The 12,064-nt window shown below is 38.3% G+C and overlaps 2 protein-coding genes across 4 annotated transcripts in view; both read left to right on the forward strand.

Annotated features, from left to right (window-relative positions):
- Positions 1–506: 506 nt before the first annotated feature.
- On the forward strand, positions 507–4,832 carry LOC124799039. The gene is made up of 4 exons (XM_047262576.1): positions 507–750; positions 847–1,346; positions 4,388–4,442; positions 4,762–4,832. Exons 1-4 carry the CDS (start codon positions 507–509, stop codon positions 4,830–4,832), a joined length of 870 nt encoding a protein of 289 aa, XP_047118532.1.
- Positions 4,499–12,064, forward strand: part of LOC124798336 — a 109,293-nt gene continuing 101,727 nt past the window's right edge. Inside the window, exon 1 of one of the 3 annotated variants that reach the window (XM_047261689.1) lies at positions 4,499–4,705. The gene's annotated coding sequence lies outside the window, so the exon portion shown is untranslated. Of the gene's footprint in view, positions 4,706–5,146; positions 5,417–12,064 lie in introns of those variants that run through there. The other 2 variants (XM_047261690.1, XM_047261691.1) reach the window with 2 other exon arrangements.

Here is a 12,064-nt window from a genome sequence, read left to right on the forward strand (position 1 = left end):
GGAAGCTCGTTTATGCTATATGAAGAAGAAAATAACTGTAAAATGAGTACAACACAGATACCACAAATAGAGCGGCTTGTAGGGCGCGAAAATTACGCGACCTGGAAATTTGCCGTTGAGGTGTATTTGCACTTGGATGGCTTATGGGACGTCGTAAACGGTAAATTGGTACATACTGAATCAAGTTTTACTACTAAGGATCGGAGGGCGAAATCAAAACTAATCTTTTTGATTGATCCAGTGAATTAAGTTCACATAGAAAAGGCTACGTCAGGAAAGGAGGTATGGGACAAACTGAAAAACGCATTTGAAGATGGTAGTTTAACCAGAAAAGTAGGATACTTTGTGAGCTAATAACCACAAGAATGAATAAGTGTAAAAGCGTGGATGAATATGTGAATAAAATAACTTGAATCTCCAATCGTCTGAGGAATATTGGTTTTGAAATTTCCGATGAATGGATTGGAACTTTATTGTTAGCTGGACTACCAGAGAAATATTCGCCAATGATTATGGGTTTGGAAAGTTCGGGAATATCCATTACAGCGGATAGTGTTAAAGTAAAGATTCTACAGGACATGGAGAATGGACCAGATTCTAATGCTTCAGAAAAAGAAACAGCGTCGGCTTTATACTCTAAGTACAAGAAGAAGAAGCCAATAAGATGTTTCAGTTGCCAGAAAATTGGACATATTGCTTCAAAGTGTAACAAAAAGTTGGGTATAAAAGAAAAGAAGCAAGTTAATTCTAGTAGTTCTGAGTGAAAGAGTGCCGATAAAGTTAGGGCATTTTCTGTTTTTTACTCTTTTAATGAAGCGAGTGACGATCATGGAGAATGATTCCTAGATTCAGGAGCATATGAGCACATTACCAAAGCTCTGTCAGATTTGTATAATGTTCAGTTAAGGAGTGACATTGGAATTCCTACAGTTCACGGATATAAGTTAAGATGTGAACTCACGGGAAAAGTGGACCTTAATTTGCTTGTGAATGGGGAAAAGGAAATTGTTGCTGCTCGTGATTTACATTATGTAAAGAATATTGCAACTAATTTGTTATTAGTAAGCGAAATAGTAAAGAAGAGTAATAAAGTTACCGTCGATATAGAGGGAGCCAAAGTGATAGACTCTTGTGGTGATATTGTAGCTACTGCAAGTAATGTAAGAGGTATTTACAAGGTGAATACAGTTGAAAATACTGCTGAAACAGGAAATCACTCTGTTTATGCTGCAAAAGTTTTCTTGTGGCATAGGAGACTTGGACATTTGAATAGGAAAAGTATGACTTCACTGAAGAATATGGCAACTTGGATGGAAAATTATGGAATGAATAATGTTCAATGTGAGGTGTGTTTACAAGAGAAGCAGGTTAGATTGCCATTTAAATCGAGTCAGAGCAGATCTACCAAAGTCTTGCAACTCATACATTCAGATCTCTGTGGACCTATGGAGAATGAATCCTTAGGAGGTAGCTTCTATTTCCTGACATTCATAGAAGATTTTTCTAGATACATGCATGTTTATTTTATAAATAGCAAGGATCAAGTGAATGATGTATTTGTTGTTTATTGCAAAATGGTCGAAAGACAGACTGGGAAGAAAATTAAAATTATTAGATCAGACAATGGATCAGAATATGTAAACAGACGGTTTAAGGAACAGTTGAATGGAATAGGTATTAGGCATCAGACTACCATTCGCTACAGTCCTTCTCAGAATGGGGTCGCAGAACAAGCCGACAGAACCATTGTGGAAAAGGCAAGAAGTTTGTTAAGCGATACTGAGCTACCAAAGTGTTTTTGGGCAGAGGCTGTGTCAACAGCAGTGTATTTAATTAACAGATCACCTACCAAAGCTGTGAGACACAAGACACCTTATGAAGTATGGATTGGGAAGAAACTGGATCTAAAGCACTTAAAAGTCTTTGGATGTGAAGCCATGGTTCAGATTCCAAAACCATTAAGAGGAAACTGGGATGCAAAATCACAAAACTATATTTTTGTTGGCTACTGTGAGGATTCAAAAGGCTACAGTTTTTATAATCCTGTGAATAAGAAGATAATAAGTAGTAGAGATGTAGTATTTTTGGAGGATTATAGACCTAAAATAAAGGAAACTAGTCAAAATGGTACAGTAATGGAACCAAGCGTAATGTGTGATAGTGCTGAAACAGAGATGGAAACTGAAACAGAGGAAGACGAGAATAAAGAGGAAGCTGATGTGCGACCCGAGAATCAAATTGAGGAAGAAGATTCAGCACAGGAAGTCAGTTTAAGGCGGTCTTCACATATAGCAAAACCAAAAGAATATCCAGATTATGAAGTGTATGCTGCCCAAACAACCAACAATGAACCAGTCACCGTTGATGAAGCTTTAGCAAGTTCAAATGCTCAAGACTGGAGAAAGGCTACTGAAAAGGAGCTGCAATCTTTTGTGGATAATGATACATATGAATGGGTTGACATGCCTGAAAATAAAAAGCCACTAAGATCAAGATGAGTGTTTAGTATTAAAAATCCTTAGAGTGCAATACGAAAATTCAAAGCCAGATTGGTAGTTAAAGGATATTCCCAGAAAGAATAGATTACAATGAAACCTTCTCACCAGTGGTGAAGTATTCATCGTTAAGATACCTTTTAGCTCTGGCAGTAAAGGAAGACTTAGTAATTCATCAAATGGATGTGAAAACAGCCTACCTGAATGGAAGACTGGAAGAAGAAATATATGTGATTCCACCTGATGAAGTTAAGCGACCGTATCAGGGGAAAATGAGAATTTGGCGTTTGAAGAAAGGCAGATATGGATTAAAGCAAAGTGGCCATTGCTGGAATAAATGTTTGCATGAAAGTTTGAGCAAACTAGGCATGTTGCAGTCAAAGGCAGATCCCATCATATATCATAAAAGGAGCAATGAAGAAATTGCAATCATGGCCATATGGGTAGATGACTTTTTTTTATTTTAACCGATAGTGAAAGCCACATGGACTTTTTTAAAGAATGGTTATGGTCAGAATTTAATACGCCTGATTTGGGGGAAATTAATCAATACTTACGCATGAAGATTCTAAGAAGTGCCAACAGAGAAGAATTATGGATTGATCAATCTCTGTACACAAAGAAGATCTTAGAGAAGTTCAATGTGGAAAATTGCAAACCTCTTTCTTCTCCTATGGAAAACAATGCAAAACTGCTAATAAATGATGATGACAAGAAATTTATGGAAAGTGTACCCTATTTGGAAGCTGTAGGAAGTCTATTGTACTTAGCACAGGCTCCCAGACCAGACATTATATTTGCCACAAATGCAGTAAGCAAGTTTTGCAGTGATCCGAGAGAAAAGCACTGGATGGCAGTTAAGAGAATATTCAGATATTTAAATGGAACTGCTGATTATAAGTTAAAATGTTCTAAAACTGGAAATGTAAATTTGGAAGGATACAGTGATGCAGAGTGGGGAAATGAGTTGGAAGGCAGACACTCCACCACTGAAAGTTGTTTTAGATTAATGGGAGGATTAATATCACAGTCTTGTAAGAGATAAAGAACTGTTGCTTTGAGTACTGTAGAAGCTGAATATATGGCCTTGTTCTCCACTATCCAGAAACTCTTTGGATCCATACACTGATGAGTGAAATAGAATCTCCTCCAACATTAAAGTCAACTGTGATATTTTGTGACAATATGGGAATTATTAAACTTGCAAAAAATAATGTCACCACTGTAAGATCCAAACATATTGACATAAGGCATTACTTTATAAGACATCATATGGAACAGGGGAATATAATCCACAGTTATCTACGCGCAGAAGAAATGTTATCTGATCTCCTAACCAAGCCTCTCAGTAAGGACAAATTTCAGAAGCCAGGGCAACATCATGGTTTAACCTGGGATGTATAGTGTTGAGTATCTGAGAAACAAGGGGGAGTGTTGGGGATATGGAACAAACATTTCCCAGCGTGTATAGTGGTGTACAAGATATGATGTGCAGAGTGCATTAGACTCTATGGAATATACACGTTCCGTGTTTGTTGATGGGGCAATGTAATATAGTTTGGTAGTCAAATGTACTAATATGTGTTGTGCGAATAAAGCATAAGTTTATTTTGTCCCTGAATAGTTGTTTCCTGTCATTTTGCTGCGTTAATCTGCATAAACTACTACATAAATCGACAAAATAAACAACAATTTCACCAGCGCTTAGCGCAAATCTTCCTAACATCATGCCCTTCAGCAGCTACGGATGCCCACAATATAAAATAATCAGTGTTGCATGACAGTATGTGATTATTGTTAAAAAATTAACTATATTGCTGTTTTGAGAGGAATGTTTGTTTGAAAAAACTCAAAAAGCAATAAATATATTCTGTACCATCCTTCACATGTAGCAACGATCATCGCTTCTGCCATTTCGATTTCATCCTTTAGATGTAGTAATCTCTGGTGAGAGTCCTGTCAGCCACGTCGGCAAATAGAATTTTATGACTGTCAATTGATTGTCAATAAACGAAAAAATATCCGTTATCATCTTTCGGGTCGCCAATAAAAAGGAAAAGATTGAGTGCAAACTCCTGTTCTCTATTAAACAAGAGTATATGAAAGATAGTAAGCACCTGATGCACATCAGAGGTGGTTAATCCTTAATTTCTTGGAAGGAAGTGTTTGCGAGATAACGTTGCGGATTTGTTTTGCCCGTTCACATCTTGGTATGAAACAGTGTCAACAGTCATTTGAAAATTGGGAATTGTGGTCTAATTTTCAGATAATCGATCAAATATTGAATTAAGTAAAAAAGATAATTGGATTCACGCAAAGTACTGCTTAACAACATGATTTCTGTTTTAATCACGAGTGATTGATGTACCTTATTTGCTGTTCTTATAATTTCAAAGTGATGGGGAGCACGAAGATGCGAATATTTAGTTGGTATAAGCACCTTTGATTTAGAAGACAGGCGGATGCATATGAAAGATTTTACTATAAACTCTGAAGCGGATAAGAACCGTAGTGTGATAAATCTGCCAACCAGTTTACGAAGAGTAGCAGATAGTCGGTTAATTACCAAAGAGCCGAGCTTTAATGTGTAATTCGTGCGATTAGATTGTATATTAGGTACGACACACAGTACTCTGCATAAATCCTAGCGAGGAGCTCATTAAAGATGTGGGATATGTCGAATATAGACTTACGAATTGGATACATGTATCGGCGTTTTTAGTAAACGGATATGATATTGCTTAAAAATGAAGCAGATTTGTTGTGTTAAGTTCGTATTTTGCTCACATAGGAGGGTTTAGGGGGAACGATGCTGCGTCAATTTCTCTTTTTCCTGTAGATAATCCGTACCAGAAAAATTTAACTTTATATCTGGAAACGCCTACTCAGAGTATTTCCCTACTTACTCAGCCTTGTTCCAGGTAACTAGGCCTACATATTTTTAAATACTCATGTGCACTGTGATACAGTTGTTTGTATCAGTTATCATCATATAATCTATATTATATTCGATGGTCCTGTGTTGAGGTATAAAAATAAGTGGTGGTAATGCATTTTACTATAGAAGAGGTTGGGAATGTTTGTCACCTACAATCTTATTTCCCATAGCTGTTTTCGAAAACTTTTAACAGTATAATCACATTCAGTAAGATGGTTGTGTATTAAACTGTATTAAAACGTACATGAATTTCTGAGCATACCATTTGATAGATACATTATGTGCATGCTAATTATGTGCAGACTCAGATATTTGTGAACTGGAAGTTGATGAAAGTGTCAGATATAAGATGGAAAAATTGTGAAATGCTGTATACATTATGCCACGTTGCTGAAGGTGTGGTCCATTTTGAGTCCGTAGAACTCGTTCTGATAGATTTCAGCTTGTTTGAAGTTTACAGGCACTTAGGGGACAGGAAGAGATTTTCGTTGCCGTTCTAAATCTATAGGATGTTTATATTGCTCTGATTATCTGCTGGTAGCAGAATGACGTCCTCCATATAAATGATTATCAAAATTAGGGCTGCAAAGTTTACAATAGATTTTGCTACATGGGCTGTTCTGAGTTACGTTGCATAAATTTAAATAAGAAATCCTCCTTACTTTCTTGGTTTTTTACAAGATTTATACACAGGTCATATGTGAAGTCATGCCAAATTGCAGTTCAGTAAGCAGAATGCTGGGACCACTAGCCGTACTTTTCGATGTCATTGCAGTTACTAATAAGTCACCAAGTTTTGTTTACTTTAGCTCTTGATTTAAGAGGGTTCTCATGCAAAAATTTGTTGATTTTTAATTTTTTGTGTACAACAGCTTTGGATCATGTTTTGGTGCTTGTCTCATGATAGGATGGTTTTCTGATTTTTCTTCCTTACTTGTAGCCTGCCAGCATGTCTTATCTCTGTGCAAGTGGCATCTTGATTGCTTAAATAATTACTGAATTATCTAAGATTAAATTCAATTCAAAAAATTTATTCATCAGTTTTGCCCGATTTTCGAAAGGGTCCTCTCACATGTGATTTTTTCTTTGCAACATACAACATAGAAAAGAGCTCATTTTGTTCAATGAGGAAAAGTTTTTAACTTTTTAGACAAACCAATTCAAAGATAATAAAGTGATTTCAAAACATCCATTGACTGCTATTAAGAGCGAAGAATGCGATGACTATTTGAAAATTAAGAAAAAACTATTATTAGGCCTACTTGTCTTTGTTTTTATCAAAATAAAAATTAATTTGATGAGATTTTGAATTTCAGAAATCTTTGGTCATTTAGGTCATTCCTTTGGTACCCTGAAATTCACCACACCACTTTTCACTATCCATGAACATGTGAAAATATCCAGCATTTTTACGTTTAACAGTTGCAAATAGTCAGGTGGACTTTAGAATTGAACTGTACGTTGATGGACATTAAAGGAAACATTTCAAAGCAGTTTAGCATTGGCTTTGCAGATAAACCTACATGTGACTGCCAACATTTTACCATTCTTTCTGAGACTCCACACTCCATCATGTCTTTTGTAGTCCAACTTTGAGGTGATAATATCAAAATCTACAATTCTTCTGACTTCTTTGACAACCGCAAATTTTCTTTCAGTTGTTTAGTCAGCAGTCTATGATCTAATATTTAGGATGTACCTTACTTATACTACATGTCCAAAAATCTTTTAGATCTACATCTACATCCATACTCTCATACTCTGCAAGCCACCTGACGGTGTGTGGCGGAGGGTACCTTGAGTATCTCTATCAGTTCTCCCTTCTATTCCAGTCTCATATTGTTCGTAGAAAGAAAGATTGTTGGTATGCCTCTGTGTGGGCTCTAATCTCTCTGATTTTGTCATCATAGTCTCTTCGCGAGATATATGTAGGAGGGAGCAATATACTGCTTGTATATGTTCTAGAAACTTCAACAAAAGCCCGTACCAAGCTACTGAGCGTCTCTCTTGCAGAGTCTTCCATGGATTTTATCTGTCATCTCCGTAAAACTTTTGTGATTACTAAATGATCCTGTAACAAAGCGTGCTGCTCTCAGTTGGATCTTCTCTATCTCTTCTAGCAACCCTATCAGGTACGGATCCCACACCGGTGAGCAGTATTCAAGCAGTGGGCAAACAAGTGTACTGTAACCTATTTTCTTTGTTTTCGCACTGCATTTCCTTAGTATTATTCCAATGAATCTGTCTGGCATCTGCTTTCCTGACACTTAATTTTATATGGTCGTTCCATTTTAAATCACTGCTAATGCCTACTCCCAGATAATTTATGGAATTAACAGCTTCCAGTTGCTGACTTGGTATATTGTAGCTAAATGCTGAAGGATCTTTCATTCTATGTATTTGCAGCACATTACACTTGTCTACATTGAGATTCAATTGCCATTCCCTGCACCGTGCGTCAATTCGTTGCAGACCCTCCTTCATTTCAGTACAATTTTCCATTGTTACCACCTCTCAATGTACTACAGCATCATCTGCAAGAAGCCTCAGTGAACTTCTGATGTTATCCACAAGGTCATTTATATATAATGTGAATAGCAACGGTCCTATGACACTCCCCTGCAACGCACCTTAAATCACTCTTACTTTGGAAGACTTCTCTCCCTTGAGAATGACATGCTGCGTTCTGTTATCTAGGAACTCTTCAATCCAATCACACAATTGGTCTGATAGTCCATATGCTCTTACTTTGTTCATTGAATGACTGGGGGGAACTGTATCGAACACCTTGCGGAAGTCAAGAAACACGGCATCTACCTGGGAACCCATGTCTATGGCCCCTCTGAGTGTTGTGGATGAATAGTGCGAGCTGGGTTTCCCATGATCGTCTTTTTCGAAAGCCATGCGGATTCCTACAGGGTAGATTTCTAGTCTCCAGAAAAGTCATTATACTCGAACATAACATGTGTTCCAAAATTCTACAACTGATCGACATTAGAGATATAGGTCTATCGTTCTGCACATCTGTTCGACGTCCCTTCTTGAGAACGGGGATGGCCTGTGCCCTTTTCCAATCTTTTGGAATGCTGCGCTCTTCTAGAGACCTACGGTACACCGCTGCAAGGAGGAGGCAAGTTCCTCCGCGTACTCTGCGTAAAATCGAACTGGTATCCCATCAGGTCCAGCGGCCTTTCCTCTTTTGAGCAATTTTAATTGTTTTTCTATCCCTCTGTCATCTATTTTGATATCTACCATTTTGTCATCTGTGCGACAATGTGGAGAAGAAACTACAGTGCAGTCTTCTTCTGTGAAACAGCTTTGGGAAAAGACATTTAGTATTTCAGCTTTTAGTCTGTCATCATCTGTTTCAGTACCATTTTGGTCACAGAGTGTCTGGACATTTTGTTTTGATCCACCTACCGCTTTGACATAAGACCAAAATTTCTTAGGATTTTCTGCGAAGTCAGTACATAGAGCTTTACTTTTTAAATTCATTGAACACCTCTCGCATAGCTCTCCTCACACTACATTTTGCTTCGTGTAATTTTTGTTTGTCCTCAAGGCTTTGGCTATGTTTACATTTGCTCTGAAGTTACCTTTGCTTCTGTAGCAGTTTTCTGACTCGGTTGTTGTACCACGGTGGCTCTTTTCCATCTCGTACGATCTTGCTTGGCACGTACTCATCTAATGCATATTGTGCGATGGTTTTGAACTTCGTTCACTGATCCTCAAGACTATCTGTACTTGAGATAAAACTTTTGTGTTGAGCCATCAAGTACTCTGTAATCTGTTTTTTGTCACTGTTGCTAAACAGAAAAATCTTCCTACCTTTTTTAATATTTCTATTTATGGCTGAAATCGTCGATGCAGTAACTGCTTTATGATTGCTGATTCCCTGTTCTGCGTTAAATGTTTCAAATAGTTCAGGTCTGTTTTTCACCAGAAGGTCTAATATGTTATCACCACGAGTCAGTTCTCGGTTTAACTGCTCAAGGTAGTTTTCAGACAATTCATTTTAAAAAAATTTCACTGGATTCTTGTCCCTGCCACCTGTTATAAACGTTTGAGTCTCCCAGTCTATACCTGGTAAATTAAAATCTCCACCCAGAACTATAACGTGTTAGGGAAATCTCGAAATATTTTCTAAATTTTCCTTCAGGTGCTCTGCCACAACAGCTGCTGAGCCAGGGGTCCTATAAGAGACATCCAATTACCATGTTTGAGTCTGCTTTAACCATGACCTTCACCCAAATTATTTCATATTTCGGTTCTACGTCAATTTCCTTCATCGCTATAAACACGTCTCCCCTTTCACTGTCTAGCCTGTCTCTGCGGTATACATTCCAGCCTGAGTTTAGAATTTCATTACTGTTTACATCTGGTTTCTGCCAGCTTTCTGTCCCTAGTACTGTGTGGGCATTGTGACAGTTTATTAATGAGAGCAGTTCTGGGACCTTTCTATACACTCCTGCAGTTTACTATTACCACATTAATATTGTTATTCCCTGTTGCATTTTGCCTACTGCTACCTTGTCACGTCTCAGGCGGCATCTTGTCGGGCCTATGGAGGGAATTCTCTAACCTAAAAAAGCCACGTGTGCACTCCACACATACTCCGCTACCCTTGTAGCCACTTCCTGCATGTAGTGCACGCCTGACCTGTTCAGGGGGCCCTACATTTCTCCACTTGATAGCGGAGGTCGAGAAATTTGCTTCGTAGATCTCCGCAGAATCGTCTGAGCCTCTGGTTTAAGCCTTCCACTTGGCTCCAAACCAGAGGACCACAATCGGTTCTGGGAATGATACTATAAATAGTTAGCTCAGATTTCATCCCACGAGCGAGGCTTTCCATCTTCACCAACTCCGCCAACTGCCTGTATGAACTGAGGATGACCTCTGAACCCAGACGGCAGGAGTCATTGGTGCCGAAATGAGCAACAATTTGCACTCAGGTGCACCCCGTGTTCTCTATCGCTGCCGGCAGGGCCTCCTCCACATGTCTGGTGAGACCCCCCAGCCCCAGTAAGCAGACAGAGTGAACACTGGCCTTCTTCCCTGACCTTTCCGCTATTTCCCTAAGGGGCTCCATCACTTGCCTAACATTGGAGCTCCCAATCACTAATAAACCCCTCCCCCCGTGTGCCTGCTTGGACCTTGCTGAAGGACTGGCCACATGTCCACTCACTGGCAGAGCAGGCGATGTCACATGGACAGCCTCCACATTGACCCTCCACCTCCTGCGACGCGAATGCCGCTGAACCCTCCACTCCCCTTGGGAGAGGGTGGCCCAAACCCTCAGCAGCAGCAGCAGTGGTATGTGTAATTGCTTCTTGACTTTCATTTACCCAACCTTTTGTGTGACCTCTGGCATCTCTCATTAAGACCCGCTGAAGTGTCAGAGGAGAGATCCCAATAGCAGTTAGGCTTGTGTCAACTGAGTGATTCCAATGGACGTACTTCATCTTCTTACTGTGATGATGCTGACTTGTTTTGTAATGATTTTTTTGCTGCAAAATTGTTGTCAAATTTTATTAACAGGTTTAACATTGCTCTTTTTCATAGTTTTCAAATGGCCATTGCAACCCATAAGCCTTTTTCACAGAATGGTTCATTAGATCAAAAGTATATATCACAAGAGAATTTCTGCGGACATTCATATTTATCCAAAAGCAATGCTTTATGATGAAGGCATTTTGGCCATTTTCAGCAATATGTAATTCATTTCTTCAATTAAGTAAGTGTCACCGTCATGATGAAAATTCTTTTATTTCTTTGAAACCTTCCCATCAGGTCCTACGCAGAATAATTTGTAAAACCAGTGCTACACTGCATTGAAGTGAAGTGTTGCTGTGAATGTCAGCCAAGTTACAGTTTCTACTTGACTTTGTTTTCAAGGCTTAAATGTAAAAATACTGGATATTCTCCCAGAAAAACTGCATTTTCATAGATGGTGAAATGTGTTTTGGTAAATTCCAAAATAAAATAGAAACAACCTAAATGAACAGACAAACATTTCTTAAAGTCAGTGGCTGAGCAAATTAATTTTTTATTTTAAGGAAAACAAAGACGCCTAATAACAAATTTTACATAATTTTCAAATGTGCATATTCGAAAGGTTCACTCATTCTTTGCTCATAATAGCAGGCAAAGCATGTTTTTGAACTTCATTTTCTTTGAACTGGTTTGTCTACAAATGAAACATACTTTTCTTGATGAAACAAAAAGAGCTCTTTTCAGTGGTACAAAGAAAAATAAAAACTGAGAGGAAGATTTTGAGATATAGCCTTTTCAAAATGAGACAAAATTGATTAATACATTTTTTGAATCAACTTTAATCTTGGATAACTTGACAATTGAGTAATCAAGACACCAATTGCACAGCATTAAGACATTATCTGGTTGCACAAGGTAAAAGTAAGCATCAGAAAGTTATTCTATGATAGGATATGAGCTGCCAAATCTTGATCCAAATATGTCACGACAAGATTTACAAGCTACTTTGACAGCACATTGTGATAAATCTGCTGTACATGAGCACATGTACAGCACCTAGGCTGCTGTACCTAAAAAGTCAAGCAGAAGAACAAAGTTTCCTCATGGGAGAGTCCCCATTTATCATGCGCAACAGTAA

This window comes from Schistocerca piceifrons, chromosome 5 (assembly GCF_021461385.2).
Source record: "Schistocerca piceifrons isolate TAMUIC-IGC-003096 chromosome 5, iqSchPice1.1, whole genome shotgun sequence".
NCBI lineage: Eukaryota > Metazoa > Arthropoda > Insecta > Orthoptera > Acrididae > Schistocerca > Schistocerca piceifrons.